This window comes from Acartia tonsa, chromosome 6, assembly GCF_053477335.1.
Source record: "Acartia tonsa isolate MP-2025a chromosome 6, ASM5347733v1, whole genome shotgun sequence".
In the NCBI taxonomy this organism is placed as follows: domain Eukaryota; kingdom Metazoa; phylum Arthropoda; class Copepoda; order Calanoida; family Acartiidae; genus Acartia; species Acartia tonsa.
The window spans coordinates 40,934,318-40,952,285 of record NC_137265.1 but is presented as its reverse complement, the minus strand read 5'-3'; the positions used below and the strand labels follow the sequence as shown (position 1 = coordinate 40,952,285).

The 17,968-nt window shown below is 30.9% G+C and overlaps 1 protein-coding gene across 5 annotated transcripts in view; it reads right to left on the bottom strand.

Annotated features, from left to right (window-relative positions):
• Window positions 1–1,022: 1,022 nt before the first annotated feature.
• LOC145322680 (uncharacterized) overlaps window positions 1,023–17,968 on the bottom strand; it is a 126,434-nt gene continuing 109,488 nt past the window's right edge. The window contains exons 14-21 of one of the 5 annotated variants that reach the window (XM_080164876.1): window positions 14,721–14,797; window positions 13,200–13,391; window positions 12,123–12,293; window positions 4,819–5,672; window positions 4,381–4,462; window positions 4,006–4,121; window positions 3,671–3,742; window positions 1,023–3,342 (exon numbers count right to left, since the gene is read on the bottom strand). In XM_080164876.1, the coding sequence (XP_080021002.1) occupies window positions 3,118–3,342; window positions 3,671–3,742; window positions 4,006–4,121; window positions 4,381–4,462; window positions 4,819–5,672; window positions 12,123–12,293; window positions 13,200–13,391; window positions 14,721–14,797 (1,789 nt within the window). In that variant the 3' untranslated portion in view covers window positions 1,023–3,117. The remainder of the gene's footprint in view (window positions 3,343–3,670; window positions 3,743–4,005; window positions 4,122–4,380; window positions 4,463–4,818; window positions 5,673–12,122; window positions 12,294–13,199; window positions 13,392–14,720; window positions 14,798–17,968) is intronic. The other 4 variants (XM_080164877.1, XM_080164879.1, XM_080164878.1 and 1 more) reach the window with 4 other exon arrangements.

The window sequence follows — 17,968 nt, the reverse complement described above, 5'->3', positions numbered from 1 at the left end:
CATGACTACTTAGGTCCAAACCTTAAGAAACTATGGCTACACACACACCCCTTTACCCAATCCCCTACCCTCCTACTTGATGACCGAACTGACCAATAAATGAGTTTGTTGTTAGGAAGCTAAATTAACGTCAATTTTCCCATTTTTGTAATATTCGCATATATTCTTTATCAATTTGAGTCTGTTTCTAAATTTCTAAGAAGAAATTAAGCAAAACAATTATTCATGTAGATTAAAACATTTCATAATGATTAAATAATTGCACAACATACAAATTTGCGTATTTCTATTCTGTACGTTAATCATTCTAATCATAATTAATTATTATGTAACTAAACTTTATTCTAGTGAAAGGTTGCGTGATTATTTTGTTTTAATTTTAAAAATCAAATTAGAATTGTTCTCAATGGAACTTACGGGATAAAAACATTGGATGATTTATTGATATACAATCCCATTGATGATAAACCAACTTACCACTTCTGTAGATTATATATATTGGTTGAAACGTTTAGACAGAACAACCAATTAAAAACCATTTAAGTCAACAAATAAGAATACTTGGTTTTAAAACTTTAGGTACTAGTGTAATTTACAGTCCAATGTTCCAACTTTTCTTGCTCATTTGCTTTAAAGACCTTGGTCTTTTTGTACTGCTTTGTGGTATGCATTGGATTTTTTCATTTAAGTATCTCTTTTTTTTAGATGTTATCAATAACTAGGTAATGTTTTTTTTTTGTAAAGAATCAAACGACCACTAAGAATTAACATTGCCTTTTATCTTTTCATCCGTTATGCTGTGTATTTGATGGATAATCTATTCGTGAAATATGGTTGTTCTTAGTTTCTATAAGAGAAATTTGTTTCAATTCCAAATTTAAAGTAACGATTTCCTTCAACAATAAACATCTTTGTCTTTCTGCTTGGGTAGGCACATTTATTTTCATGAGCTTCGCTACTTCTGAATGTTGATATCCTTGCAATATTAGCAAAGTTGAAAAATAAACCAAAACAATTTTAAATTCGGCAAAATGAACAGAATGTATTTCTTAAATGACTAGTAACAAAATTAACCAAATCTTTATCAATAATTACATTACATTACTTAGGTATACAGGCTTCCAATATTTAAGAATTGATATAAATATTTGCTTCTAGCAATAATTTTCAATTAATTATAATTCATTCTCAAACATTGTATAAGCCTTTACATAACTTTCATATTACAAATTTAAGTTAATTTCTTTTTTAGTATTTATATGTAAAACTCATTTTGAATTTTTAAGAAAAACAAACATTTCAGAAAGCTGGAAAAGCACAAAATAATTTTATCAGTCTTTGCTTAAATACATTCAAAAATAACATCCATGCGATGATAACATGTAAAAATTAATTTTTCATACAAACAATAAACTAAAATTTTACTGTCAATAATTATAAAACTTTGGGAGATTTAATAACCTCATGAAATTTTATACATAAAACTCAGAAAAAAAGAGTTGAAAAACACGAACACATAAAAAATGTTTAATGATACAAAATGTTTTAAACAATAAGCATCTAATAACATTATAGCATTTCATATTCATAAATTTAGTTTTATTTTATAAAAAGTTTACATTTTATTAATCAATAACAAAGAGATCAAATATGAGAAGAAAAAAAAAAATTTTCTAACAACGTCTTGAAAGATCCTTTGTAAGAATGTATAAAGTTTTACTAAAGAAATGAGACCAAATGAAATTTTTATTTAAAATATTTTTTAGTCAACAAAAATTTGTTTTACAAAGCATATTATTTAATTTGATATAACAGTGGCAATTTTCAACTTTTCCAAATAATTTTGTGTTAACAATAATTGCAGTGTATCAAGCTTAAAAACTATTGTTAACAATGTGTGTAAAGATCAACATTTTTACATGTATATAAAAAAGTAAAAAAAGATTGTATTCCTTCACAATACGGCACTATTTTAGACTTGGAACAATAACATATAAATATTACTTTTCAGTATGGCTTCCAAACCGATTAATATCCGCTGGACTATAACCGACTCTCAGCCATACTGAAAAATCATGTTTAGCATACCTAGTATTACAGAAATTTTTTTACGAATATTAGAATAAAAATCATAAAATAATACCAGTTTTGTTATCCCGGGCCTTCGGTCCCTTGGGCCTAATAAAACTGGTTTTAATCTTATAATTTTCCATTTTAATATCCGCGGAAAGCTGTCTATAATACAATGCGATAAATAACTATTACTACATAATACTTTCATATCTAATTGAAAACTTTCTTCGTAAGTTGTTATAAAAGTTTAAGCAGTGAAAATTTGTGCAAAAAAAGTTAATTATTCAATGCAAAAAGCTGTAAAATGTTGCAAAAAGTTTATTTTGTGATATGCCACATCTTTATATAGTATATAGCAGCCTTGTTATCTGATTGTTATAATTTTATTTAAATCCAAGGCTTATCTGTGAATTTTTAAAAAGCTGAAAATACAGGGTGTCCATTTAGTTTGTTTCTTTGAGTATGCTTAATCATTCTTATGTTGTTAAAAGCTATTTTGATGTAAGAATCATCGTTTTAGGAATTTTTTTTTGTTTGATTCGTGGATTTTTAATAATTCATAAAAATGGTTGTAAATTTCTATTGAAGTTTCAAACTTTTATTTCAAAATTGCATTTCAAAATAAACAAAAAAAAAACTGACCACCCTGTAAAAACCTGATAATTGATAAAATAAATAGCTGCACTTGAACTAGTAAAGTAGGAATAATATGAAACTTGTACAAAAATTGTTCTGATATGAGTTCATCTCTTTCTCAACCATGGTATAAGCAGGTTTACTTATACATGAGAGAAAGTTTATCACTGATTAGTGGAGATATTTGGCATTATTATTATTATACACTTCTGCAGTTCACTTCTGTATTGTTGACTAACATATTGTAAGCTTTAATTACAACTTTAATAATATTTTCTTTTTAAATAAGCTCATTTCAAATTTGCGCACAGGAATATCTTTTTTGACTGGTCCATATTTCTTTTTCCTCTTCAGGATAAATTTCCATACAAATATTTTTTTGTGTGTACAATTTTATAAAATTTTCTTCTAAAACCTTGGCATCGACCGATCATTGATTGTGACCGTTTTCCGCAAGGAGAAGCCCCGCTGTATTTCCTGATTAAGGACCGGCCGCACTTTCCTTACGTCCGCGACAGTTCTGGTTTCAATCCACTGGCGGACCTTGGCGTTACTGTTGGCGGCTGATCCGTGGTTGTTGGCCTGCATTAATGAGGGTGGCTGCGGCCGTTGGCCCAGCGTCGGGTCCATGTCCTACAAAATATTTATTATCAGAATCGGACAGTTTCTTTAAAGTCTTTTACAATTTTGAGGATTTAAAAAGTTTACAGGCAATTGCATTAAAGGAAAGGGTAATAATTATATCATAAGAATAAACCTATATTGTCTTTAAAAATAACAGTTATTTTCTATTATTGAATTATTGAATTCTTTGTCGATAACGACCTTAGCATGATATTGTAAACTCATTTAAAGAAAAACAAATACATTTAATCCAATAAAGATTAAAACTGATGGACAGAAACGTTTAAGTTCAAATTATTATTATATGTTTAAATTCAAATGAAATTCAAGACAATACCTGCATTATTTGGTCATGGTTGTAGTGTTGATGATTTGAGTAGCTCTGGTTATACCACTGATTTGCTTGTACCTAAATTTAGAAAAGAAATAAATAAAAGTAATTTCTGCTAGTATAGTAAAAGAATTCAAATCTTAAAAATATTTTCTCGTTATTTGCGTGGCCCTTGGGACCTGTAAAATAGTGGTCTCCAAAGTGTCTCCTTTTTTTGTTGCATATCTTCACTTTTTTTTCTTTGAATTTCCAATATTTATAGCTTTTAAGTTAGGTACAGAAAATTATTTCTAGATGTTTTAAGGAGTTTGTAAAATTAATCTTGTTAAAGATTATTTTACCTGAAACTGCATTCCAAATCCATATTCCGTGGATGCCTGACCTGCCTGGCCTTGTTCATAATGTTGTTGTTGGTGGTGGCCATACTGCTGTTGATCATGATGTTGTGGGTAAACTCCTAAGATAATAAGGCAAATAAAATAACATACAACTTAAGTATCAGATTTGGTGGATAATATTCTAACCTAAAATTTACCAAATTTAACTATTACACAAATAACTTCATAATATTAGATTTACCTTGTAAATAATTATGAGGTTTTTGTTGTAATATGAATTAATTACCTTGTAAATTATTTAGAGGTTTGTTGCTGTAATATATATTTTTTACCTTGTAAATTATTATGAGGTTTGTTGTTGTAATATGAATTATTTACCTTGTAAATTATTATGAGGTTTGTTGTTGTAATATGTATTATTCTGTTGTTGTGGTTGATGTTGAAAGCTGTTGTGTTGAGGCTAAAAAAAATATTCAATATTATAAAATAAAATTTGCTTGCAAGCAGAAAAAAATCATTTTATTAATAGAAACCTAAGGGATAAAACAATGGATTATAAATTGATTTACAACCTCTTCTATAGATTAAAATTATTGGTTGAAAAGATTTGACAAACCAATTAAAATTAAATGAAGATACCCAAAGCTTTACAAATAAAATAACTGGGTTAAAAACTTAAAATACTTAGGGTAACAACATAATTTACAGTCCAATGTTCCCTCCACCCGAATTCCTCATTTAATATGGAAGTTTGAAGCAAAATAGTCTATCATTGGTTTCAAATAAAATGAGTTGGTGTAAGATTAAAAAAAATACCTGTTGTTGGAAGACTGGACCTGGTGGATGCGGAACCATTCCTGGATTCATCATCATGTTACCGCCAGGTCCACCATGTCCGGCCGCGGCTGCCGCCTTCTGATGCTGTTGCTGTATCTTTTGTTGCAGCGCTGCAACAGGAGCGTAAATAACTTCATTGTTACCGCCGCCAGCGGCGGCAGCTGGATTTGGTGACTGTGGCCGATGTTGTGCTGCACTACCTGGAGCTTGTGCCCGTGGTGATGACATGGCAGCTTCCAGCCTTGCCTTCAGGCTGGCACGCTGACCATGGTCCATCTGATGATGTTGCAAGCTGGAATTAAAAACTGAAGGTGGTGTGTTTTGTGGTGGGGTAGCGGCTGACATGCTTTGTACACGCCGTAGAGTTGCCGGGCTGCCTGGTCTCATCATACCTCCGTGAGCGTTCTGGTTGTTGATCATGCTATGGTGTCTTTGCTGTAGTTTTCTTACACTCTCCGACACGCTCATGCTGCAATTATTATCGTTTTTGCTTTCATTAGGAGCTGCTGCACCATCATTATCGCCCTCTTCATCACTGTGGAGTAAATGAGGAGGGGGCGGCGGTAGGAACTCCATGCTGCCTCTGGGTGTTGTATTATTGCTGCCGCCGACATCAGATGCCTCATTTGGCGGCGGTGGCGGAAATTGTGGTGACATCAGCTGATCTGCCCCGCCATTGGCGCCGTGCATGAACTGCATGCCAGTGCTGGAATTCCGATTTTGGTGGCCGCCTTGCATTATATTGTTGATCACTCCTGGCGGCTTTTCACCGCAACTCTGGGACAAACTACGTCTTAGGATTGTGCCGTTTCCGCGGGGCGTGGAACCCATTCCTGAAATAGAGAAACAATTTCAATATATTTTCTTCAATTATATATCTTTTGGTATTAAGAAAGATAGGTTAAGTTAGGTAGGATACTTGTCTACATATTTTTTTTAATGATTTTATCTAAAATTTCTAATTATATACCTAATTAAGTATTTTTAGCTTGTTATACAGGGGATTGTTTAAAAATCCATAAGTAGGGCAGCAATGGAAGTTTAAAATAGCTTGTATCAAAATAGAACAGTGAACTGTTTTTAAATTTTTTTTAAAAATCACTAAACCTTGTAACTTACGAACATATGAATGGATATAGAATACGTGGATATTGTTCCAGACATAATGGGGGATGGTAATATCATCATGCAGGGTATGCCAGAATCTCACACAATATCCACGTATTCTATATCCGTTGACATATGCAAGGACGCAATACTTCAATTATGGAATAACTACACAGCACAACTGGAAATTTATTTCGCTGTTACTAATGCTTTCAAAGCAGTAGTATACTAGTTTTATTGGTTGAAACAAAATTATTCTATTCAGGTTTGCAGATATTAAATTTAATTCAATACAGAATTTTAGTTTAGTAAAGTTTCTGGTACAATCACTTATATTGATAATTGTACCATAGACACCCCCGTTTCCCTTATTTACTTTTACTTCTTGAAAGAACGTGTTCCTAGTTGTTTTTTTTATTCGTTTCTTAACCTAGCCAAAAAAATAGTATTTGAAAAAAATACTTTCTTAAAAGTGCTTAAAGAGACAAAGAATACAAAAAAACAGTTCATTAAACAGTCATATCTATTATTATTTCCATTAAAATACTTGTTTCCATTCCCAGTTAAACTTGGAGCCATTTAGTTGACATACAACTTGTTGGTTTTTGGTTTGCATTTAATAATAATATATGCTGATAATAGAGGTAAAATGTTAAAATTCTTATCATGATATAAAAAGTAACAGGATGTTTGTTTTAAAATTTGTCTGATCTCGCTTAATGCTGGATCTCATTTGCAGTGAAGCTCCTTATAGGTGAAGTCCAGAGAAGAGAAAGTTCCCATAATTCCTTTTAAACTTAAATCAGAAGTGGTTTAGATCTGCCACAAGGGGGGGGGGGGGCTTTATTAGTTTGAAATAATGACTGTTTCTTGAATCTAAAATTATTTTATGTTTAGAATTAAATTCTCTGTCTGTGTGGTTGAAGGATGGGAAGTATTGGCTTTTCAAGAGTATCTGCATTCAATTTAATATTAATATATTTCTCACCAGAACTACTCAAACTATTTTATCAGTCTAGTAGTTGAGATATAAAGCAGGGAGGGGACATTGGGCTATTTATTACACTAATCCCCAAAGATTTATAATAACGTTTTGGAATCTTTTATTGAATTTTGATTGGTTGGTTGAGTGTCCAAACGTTTCACCAATTGTAATCTACTGAAGGGTTAATTTGAACATCATCATTCTTCCAAGAACCAATACTAAGCTACCCTCAAAATTGTTAATCGGACAAGCTATAAAAATATTACTGCACATAAATGTAATTAGAAAATTTCTGAATGAAATTCTGCTATGTGGATATTTAGTAATCAAGTATTGATAAAAATGCAACAAAAAAATTATCTTATTTTTATTTATTTTGAGGTTAAATACAAAAATTTAAATTAATAAATTGAACTCCAATGTCAAATTTTGGTTCTTTATAGAGTGCATTAAAATAATTATTTGATGGCAATTAAAGATTTGTGAACCTTGAAGCTTAATATAGATCCAATCAATGCAGATACAAAGTTTCTTACTCTACAATCATCATCAGATGGACACATTTTATTTCAAAATTTGTACAAGGTGTATCTTCAAATTTAAAATAATAATAAAAAAAACGAAGATCTTAAAGGGCAGGCAATAGAAGGTTAATCAATGTAAATCCCTCATTAAAATAAACAAAATTAACCATTTTTATAGATTACAATTATTGGTGTAAAAGTTTGAACACAGTTAGTTTTTAAAAAACAACCAACGTTTTTAAGCTATGGAATGGTATATAAGCCGGCTTAAAGAAAACATAGTGTATACATTAATCTGTTATAGATCTTATTAACTAACAAAACAAAAAAACTTTTAGAAAAAGAGAGGACTAATAATTTGACAATGAAAGGTAGAATACTATTCCTTATATATAATATTCTTCAGTATTCATAATTACTTACTAAAAATTGTACAAAAATGCTCCAAATTATTGTAGATCTTCCATGATACCCAGAAATTGAATTTATTTTGCTTGCTGCACTCTTGCCTGGTGTGCAATCATTTCCTCACCAAAAAAAATATGTATTATTTCTTCAAAATATATCTTGGAGGATGTGGACATTGGACTGTAAATTATTTTTGTAACCAAATGTTTTTTCCTTTGCTTATAAACTTTACTGTAAATAAATCTTAATTGGTTGGTTTAATTGTTTAGTTGTGTCTGAACTTTCAAAGCAATAATTTTAATCTAGGGGAGGGTAATTTTGTTTATAATAGGGGATGTACAGAAATTTAACGTCCATTCTTAAATGCCCTAAGATCCCTGTAATAGATAAAATTATGTATCAAAAAAATCGAAAAGCACTTTTTTTCCATGACTTTAGTAGTTAATATCAATTGTTGATGATCGGGCGGAAATAATGGAAGCCCATTCTTCACACAACTTCCAAGGTTGAAACAAATTGAAAATGCATTCAAGTAAAAAAAAAACCGGCAAGTGTTGTTGCAAATTTGAATACCCCAATAAACATGGATGTTGTTGCTATATCGACATTAGACTTCAGACATAATGTCATCATAAGAAATGTCTAGATAGAAGTGTTGGAAGTGGTTTCTTTCTAGAAGGGAAAAAAAATTCTGAGTGTTAGTTAATTGGTACTTCTAGTTTTTATTCATGTTTTCTCATTCGTTGGCTTCAATTTTTGTAACTTTTATTCAACCTTGATTCGTTGGTACAAACTAGTAGTGTCTGCAATCTTATTAATCTACAAAAGGGGTAGTTATATTTATCATAATTAGGGATATATATTATTTATTGTATCCTTGCTTTCTAAGCATTTATATATATATTTGAATGTGTATGTTTGAATACAAAAGGTCCCAAGGTTCTACAGGGAATGCATGTAAAATATATAGAAGCGAAGCTACACCTAGATTCATGGTTCGTCCGTAAAGGTAAACTTTATCAACTTATTTTCTATGTTTATGCTTGCAAAACAAGACCTAAATTAGATTGATTGCTTTTATCGAGTGATCATAAAAAGAAAGCTTATTAAGATCAATTTCATGAAGTCCAAAATAAAAAAAATGCAAAGAAAATAATCAATTTTGATTAGGATGGTTGCTACATTTATAATTTCGTGGAATAATACCTACAATCTTTTGGTGATCTTAGGCATAATGAATAAATCAAATTAGTAAGATTGATTGATATAAATTGAATTTCTAATAGCAATTATGCAAAAATATTTATGGAGATTTAATGCTTTAGTCGTTTGTCACAAAAAGGCTTTGTACCTTATATTGTAAGGACAGGTGCAAGAGCCTTAGGATAAGATTTGTGTCAGAAGGGGAAGTTTCAGGTAAAGAAACACCCACAAGACGATCAATCCTAGGAAATAACAACCATTGTAACAAGTTCGTATTATTAATGGGTCTATGCATTTATCCTACTAATATTTTTGCAGTAATTCCCCTGACATGGCAATAATAGGAAACATTCAAATCTTTGGTAATTTCAATTTATAAGCGAAAACCTATCATTAACTCAAGTCTATCTTCAGTGCATACTATACTATCTCTAATGTAAGTTAAGATCAGGGATATAAGACAATGGCTAATAAATTGAAATATATCTCCAATGATAATACATCTAATTACCTATTCGGTAGATTACAATTAGTGGTTGATGAAACGTTTGGACGCTCAACTTTATGAACCAAACAATAAAAACTCAATGAAAGCTCCCAAGGTTGCGAAGGAAACGAATTAATCTTTCGAGACTAGAGTAATAAACAGCCCAATGTCCCCTCCCTCCCTGGTTAGTATGCAATGAACGGACTATCTAAAGTAACTCCAACTAATCAAGATCAGTATTGAAAACTTTTAACCAATTATTGATGATTCTGTGACATAGTTCCTTATTTTGCTATATGATCAACAATAACCCCTCCACCCTCCCCATGTATTCAAATATTTTAGCAGATAGCAAACTGTGCTTCTTTAAGTTAGATTTTAACTAAATTCATGAGAAAACTCTGCGACCAATACCCCGCAGGTTATGAGCCACAAGAAGTTCTACTTTTAGCAAATTACTTAAGAGGGGAGGGGGGGTGGATTATAAGATGGTCCAGTTGCAAAATTTAAGATTGTACCAATTCTTTTTCTGCACTGCAAATTCGTTAAAAGTTTAAATTGAATATTTAACAAGATTAAATATTAGACAGATCTTTGACGTTAGATTTTTAATACAATTTTAAAAAAAGAAATTATTTTGTTTGGACCCTTTTAAATTCCCTTTTACAAATTTATTTAAATTTATTACGGAATAAATTGGCCTTAACTTAAGGAAAAAATTATCAAATAAGAAAAAAATATGTTTTTGCTGCTTCTTAAAATATAAGTTATGTCAATCCTTATGTCCGTGATAATAAAAAGATAATGATCATTTAATTAAGTAGTATTATTAATTCCAGTTATATGGGCTCCAAGTGGCCAAATCCCCAGATTAAAAAAGAGGAATTTATACTTATATTTTTTTTCGTGGAAAACCTATTTTAATCCAGCGGAAAAAATAATTTTGTATTTTGTTTAAAACGTAATATATGTCTTTCGTATGGACAATTAAAATTTGAATTTAAAATATTTTGGACACGTAGTATATTTTACAAGAGACAAATCCGCACAATTTCGAATATGTTTGAATATTTTAGATGCCTAAATATGTCTGCAAGGCTTAGTAGGATTTGTTATTATTACATTCCAAATTTATGGGGGTGACTTGAACATTTTTTGTTTTTATTCAAAAGCATGTAATAAAAAATAAGGTCAAAGTTGCGGTGACAGATAACCTGTAGACTGAAAATGTCCGTATGTTTAAAAAGTACCTGGCAAATAACCCCTAAAATAATGGTACTATAGGTTGATTTAATTAATATTGGTTTTTTACTTCTTAGTTTGTACATTTTAGTATGTAAACATTTTCAAAATTATTGAAAAATCGATGTCTACAGAATACAGTATGTACAAAATCGTACCCTGAATTTGACTGTCATCCAAACATGTATTTGACAAGGAGAGTTTCGTCCAAGAGTATTACAAGAAAAAATGGTAATAACATTCTCTGACAGACGGTTGGCCAGAAATACCTAGTTATAGAGAATCTATGCTACCAATAAAATTTAACAGTTCATATATTTATATATCATGCACTAATAATTACAAAATGCTTTTTAAAACATGCATAATATTTAGGTTTTTTAAGTCTGGCACTTATTAATCATGGACTTATATAAAATATTTAGGCATAATGGATATAAGATATACGTGGATGTTATGACAGGGAAAAGATTGTCTTCAATTAAGGTTGCTAACACAGAATTGATTTATTGGTCAGTTTGTTCATCTAGTAGAATGGATTAAAGGGGGTGGAAGCATAAAGTGAGTTTTACGATATTTGATGAAAATCTGATGTAACATCCAAGTAAAACTACAGGTGTACCTTCTATCTAATTCTATCATATAGGTATAACTATCTCTTATGTGATTCCACCTATAAAACGCATAAAGGAAGCATAAATGTTAGTACCTAGCTAGCCGGTCATTCTAATAGAAATATTTCTATGGGGGGAATATGTGAATAATGTTTATGACTGCTGTCACCAGGGAGGGAGGGGACATTGGACTGTATATTATACTTGTACCCAAAGTTTTATAACTACGCTATTTTAAAAACTTTGGGTACTTTAATTAAACTTTTATTGGTTTGTTGCAAACTAGTAGAATCAAAATTTTTTAACCAATAGTCTTATCTACTTTAGGGGCAATTTTCTTTATCATTATTGGGGATGTACATGATGATTGTCCATTGTCTTATCCACTAAGATCCCTGGTTGCCATACCCATGAACAAAATAAAAAATAAAGCACTTTCAAGCAAAAAAAACATCATGCATAGGGGAATGTAAGAAACGGGGGATATTAAACCTGTAGAAATACTATTTTACCTACAACTTTTCCGTCGGACAGGTATAAAAATTATTAACGATGTCATCAATTAACAAAGCATTTTTGAATGGCGTATCAAGTTATAGGGAAGTCAGTCTTTCCTTAGGTAAAATATCCCTCTTGTAATGTTAATATGCAGGTTAAGTAAAAATATTTTATAAAACTAAAATATTTTTACCTAACCTAAAAACTAAACCTACCACGCAAGTTAGTTGGTGTACTAGCTGCTTCTGGGCTGGGGGTAAATGAGTGGGGGCGGAGTATGCTACCCCCTCGGGAGGGTGACGGGGTCATCAAACCATGGTGTTGGGGGAAGTTGGGGTGCAGTTGTTTGTTGTTGGGGGGCTTGCGACCCAGCGTCCCATAACCTCCTATATGAAGGGGGTTAGGTAATAGTTATTTATCGCATCGTTATTATAGACAGCTTTCCGCGGATATCAAAATGAAAAGTTTATTAAAAGCCGAAGGCCCGGGCTAACCAAACTGGTAATAATTTTATAATTTTAATTTTCGTGGAAAATTGTCTGTAATGCGATGCTATACATGATTTGTCAGTATGGCTGAGATTCGGTACTGATCCAGCGAATATTATCGATTTCGAAGTCATACTGGAAATATGATCATATTGTTTTGCCGTTTAGAAAAAATTATTGAGAAAAAAATTAAAAATTGGCAAAATAATACAATTACATATGTAATATGTAATTTGGATTTTTTAAAAAAGCAAAAAAAGTTAATCAATGTTTTTAAATTTATATCTTTTTATTTCTATGGAATCATTTTTAATTAAAAAGAAAAAAGGCCAATTTTTCTCATTTGAAATAATAAAGTAAGTATTAAAATCGAGGCTCGGCAGTTTTGCAAGCAGCAAAATTGTTAGCTGCCGAGTCCTGATTCAAATCATAATTTATTTCACAAACCCGAAATGAAATAAAAAAGAAATATTCACGATACAAAAGCAAATCAATGTTAAAATTCCCATCGGACAAGAACAAACACGTTTAAAGCAGACGAGCAAATAACAAGACAGTTGATTTTATTTCAAAAGAATATCTAGATCTTTTTATGGTATTAAACTTATGTTCGCATCAAAAGCTAATGTGAAAATACGATGAAACCCGCTACTTCGTTTTCTTAATTTTCATTATCCCAATGGTCTAGATATGCTTTTAAAACAAAAATCAAAGATATTTAACAAATGTAATTTTAATTTTGTTAAATATCTTTCAGCAATAATTATGTTAGTAAAAAACCCCAAAATTAGTGCAAAAACTAACCGTTACAATAACCTCCATCCGCCATTTCATTCGCCTCTGCCTCCACCCCGCCCAAATCCTCCGCCGTCGGAGTTTTGAGCTCCATGCTGTCGTCAGAACCGTTATTTCCGTTACCGATGTTACCTCCGTTATTTTTGGCCGCCGTCATAGCGTTCATATCTGCCATGTTCATGTAGACCGGCTGCGGGACAACTACACAAAAAAAGGACATGTTGTTAGTTTGATTAAGGACACAGAGACAAATTGTTGTAAAACAAAAGCCCCTGTAAATACAAACAAACTTAAGCTAATGTTAGCATGACTAACAATCCAAAAAAAGCTAATATAAATATAGGTGGGTCCGTCCGTTTATCAAAGAAAGTTAAATTAGTGCTGACTTATTTAACAATAGCACTTTAATTTTCCTCCAAATAAAAATAGTCTTAACTTTCATTTAGCTTCATCTAAACAAAAATCTAAAAACCTATTAGCTAGTTATTACTGCGCTACTTACATAGAAATAATAATTGCAAAAAAGAAGTGTGGAAGCTTATTTGATAAGATTTGCTAATCTAATCTTGAAATCCTAGCTATAGTTTCCTTTAAAAAGATATAAGATATTGGCTTACACTATTGCAAAACAATATTACAATCCCTTTTTTTGCATAGATTGCAGGGATAGGGCATACAAAGACAAAAATCTGCCACAATTCTTTAACAATATGTAAAACAATCTTTCAATTTTTTAACAATTAAAAATATGTTAGTGTACAATATTAAAATGTAATTAATTTTTTAAAGATGAACATGTTTCTATTTATTTTATTCAGATGAGTCATCCCTCACTTCAAAAAAGCCTATGACATTATAAGGTACAATATGAAACAGAAAACGTGTCTTATTGGTTAAAAAAATATAATTAAATGTCCATTTATCCCTGATTTTTTCAAGTTTTTCTTAGACGTATCTTTCAGCATGTTAGAAAATACATTTTTGACAAATTCTTTACATTTCATTTAAATGTTTAAAAAAGTAATTTAAATTCATCGTCTATTTTATTCGATACAATGAAATACTATTTGAAACAAGGGGAGTGAAACGTGAAAATATTTAAATAATAAACAGAAGTATTAATTTCAAAATTAGCTGTTAAACCATTACTCAAATAGTTTCTAAATATTGTTCTCCTTAAAATTTTTCACGTTTCACACACCATGATCCATGTTATTCAAACTACCCCACTGCAGTATTGGTTTATTTATTTTTACACCCATACGGGGATCAAAAGATAGCTCACCTCTACTGAACCTAACCTTTTGTGGGTACTATATGATTAAAAGAGGAATCTCTTGCCGGTACAAATCTATGTTGTACACATAATAGGGATCTGACACATGGAGCTTTTTATAGTGCCTATAAAAAATGATGTCATACTGGCCTACCATTGGTAAATTGATTATTTTTTTTGTAAGATGTCATTTTTTATAAGAACTATAAAGAGCTTACTGACAAATAATAAAACTATATCAAATCTTGACTTACCCATATCAGGTTGTGCACAGTTGAAAGTTGGTACTCCGTTGACATTAAATTGTGCAGGCTTGCTTGGAACATATGGCCTGGTATATCACATACAATAAGTCAATCTTTCTACTATATTAAATATAAGGGCGAGTTCATCAAGATGTCATCTAATAGGGCATCGTTCATGTAACCATGGATATTAGGTTAAGTAATATTCAATAGACAAATAACACTTTAATTGCATGATCTTCTTTAGCAAGTCCTAACCGTGCATGAATACAGTGCCTCTAGGGGCACAGCCGCTAGTTAAAAATTAAGTTAGTGAATGAATTAATAAATCATAATAGAAACTTATTATCCTAATTTTCCATTGAGAAACTTGGGTGTTTTCCCTCAAAGTGACTGTAAAGCACTGTCCCCCCTTCCATCCACCTGGGTTCCTAACACTGCGGGGCTTCCAAGTACCCGATATAACAGAACTTACCCAAATAAAATAAACAAACAAAATAACATTTCAACCCCCTTTTTCGATTTTTTTTTCAAAAATATGGGGGGGGGAGGTCAATGCTTGACTGGCAATTGGAGGGAAAACGCCTAAACTTGTGCGTGAAGGACTCGTATATTTAGATTATGAAAGAAACACAGCATGATGCTATAATCAAGAAAAAAACAGTAAGTTTCAGGGATCTTAAGGGATAAGACAATGGATGATAAATTGGAGTACATCACTATTGATAAATAAAATTACACCTTTTTGTAAAATAATTATGTGATAAGAATGAACACTGCAATCAATTAATGTTTAACATAAGTACCCAAAGTTTTAGCCAAGTAATTAAAGAGCATGTTTATAATTTATAGTCCAATGTCCCCTCCCTCCCTGGGGAGTAACGATCAAAAAGCATGATTAGCTAGATTTCTCCTTCTACAAGTCTTCAAACCCTAAACCTTCTTTTCTATAAGCAAAGCTACTTTATTAATATAATCAGTCTGTCCGTATGTTTAGAAGTAAGGGAAGGACGTTTAATTAAAGGTTTGTCGCCAAACTACTAAATAGCAATTTTATTAGCGGATTTGATTTTAGGGTATTAATGTATTGAAATACCATTTTAGCTTTTTATACCAAATTTCCAGATTTTGTTAAATGAGGAAAATTTCTAAATACGAAATTTAAAACCGTGCAGCTTTAGTTTCTAATTAACCAAAGCTTGCAATATATGGCCACAAATTTAAACCATATAATATGATAAAATAAAGTGTGTTTTCATAAACAAATTTATGATTTTATATTTTAAAAATGCTTATCCTGGGACAATTAAGAACAATTTAAAAGTAGCTGCGCTATATAAAATTAAATAAGACATAATTTTTTTATATCTCTTATGTGGTTAACAAAAAAAGAGAAATTTTCTATGAAACCCTATGTAATGACAAATGAATGAAAACGTGGTAGCCAAAGCCATTTAATTATCCTTTTCATGCCAGTAGACTTTACTTGGGAAAGAGGGAAAAATTTATCATCTTATTTGACATGATATTTATTGTGATACAAAATTTTCGTGAACTTAAGAAAAAATAATCTTTAACTTCTCCTTCTATTTTTGGTACCTTGAAACTATAGGGGTAAAAAAAGAATGCAGATTAATTCAAGCTCTATTATCATCAGAGAGAAAGGGGACAGTGGGAGATTTATTATAATAGTCCCCAAAGTTTTATAATAACATTTTCTTATTCGTTGGCTTGACAACTTTGGGGACTTTATTTGAATTTTGAAAAGTTGTTTCATTAAATTGAGTGTTCAAATGTTTCAACCACTAATTATCATCTACAGAAGGGGTTATTTGTGTATCATCATTGGGGAAGTACATCAATTTATCGCCCATTGTCTTGTCCCTTTAGATCCCAGATTATCATCCACTCCTTTTTGCTTTGAAAAAAGTTATGCTAGTCTATTTGTTTTTAAATCTATTATTTTTAAGTGAAACTTCCTGTTTAAAGGTGTAATCAAATTATTATGGGTGTGGGAATAACTCAGCAAAAATATAATTAAATGGTGAGATAATAATTCAGCAAAAAGGAAAGGGCTAGCTAATCTATGAGTGTTTTCAGTAAGATATGTTAAACGGCTTGATTTATATATTTAAAATGTTTAGAAAAGTCTTGAGAATACCTATTCTTGTTTTTAACAGGTTGAATCTCTTTTTGAATATTCTATAATGCATAAATTTTCCCCCAAGAACTTCTGAGATGCAAAACCCCTTCAGGCTAAGAGCAATGGCAAATTATATTTTAGTAAATTTCTATTCCCTAACATGACAAATGAAACATAAAAAGCTTCTCGAGGTTTTTACGGATAAATTCTTCCTCCTAAAAGTAAGGGTGTTTAATAGCTTTTGTCATAATTCATTGACCATTTCAAAAAATTAGTGGGAGGGTACTAAGAAACAGTAATAAATGTTTTACATGTAAAAGAGACCACTACATTTACATTTGTTGTTGAAAAACTCTTAATCCTATAATCTAAAGTAGAAAGGTTTTTTTGTCCTAAGCTTAAGATTTCAATAACTACTGAACCGATTAAGTTCTCCATTTTCGGGCGGCTCCACATAGGTCCTAGGGTGGTTTTAGGCTATTTCATTTTTAAATTTTTTTTTTATAATTAATGCTATTGTTTCAATATTCGAATACGGAGTTATATATAATTTTTTTTGTATAGGCAAAAAAAGAGACAAAATTAAAGCAGCTATTACTAAATTGACTTAGTGTTTAATAATACAACTTTAATTATTGTAAAATTACACAGGACAAGTGTTATTCTTACAAGCATGTACACTGTATCAAATAAATATAGAACGTCTAGATGAACAATTCCTTAATTGGGCCAAAAGAAACTATGTACATGAAAAATCACATGATTGATTAGAAAGTCTAAAAGCAGTTATTTTCATTTTATCCGTATAAGTCAGCTTTTTATAGTTGAATTCTTAGAATACATCTTTGTTTGAGAATATTCTATGGCCCAAAAATTCAGTCGCTCGTACTATGAGATCATATCATTGTTTTATCTGATTGACTATCTTAGGGTATTATATCTATGTGATATTCTTATAAGCTTGGACACAATTAAAGTTATACAACTTCCGGTTAGGGCAATAAATTTGTGTCTTTAACAAGGGATGGATATTCAACTTCAAGAAAAACTAATCCCCCCCCCTCCCCCCCCCCAAAAAAAAAAAAATTCTTCTACTTGAAAAAAGGATCATAAT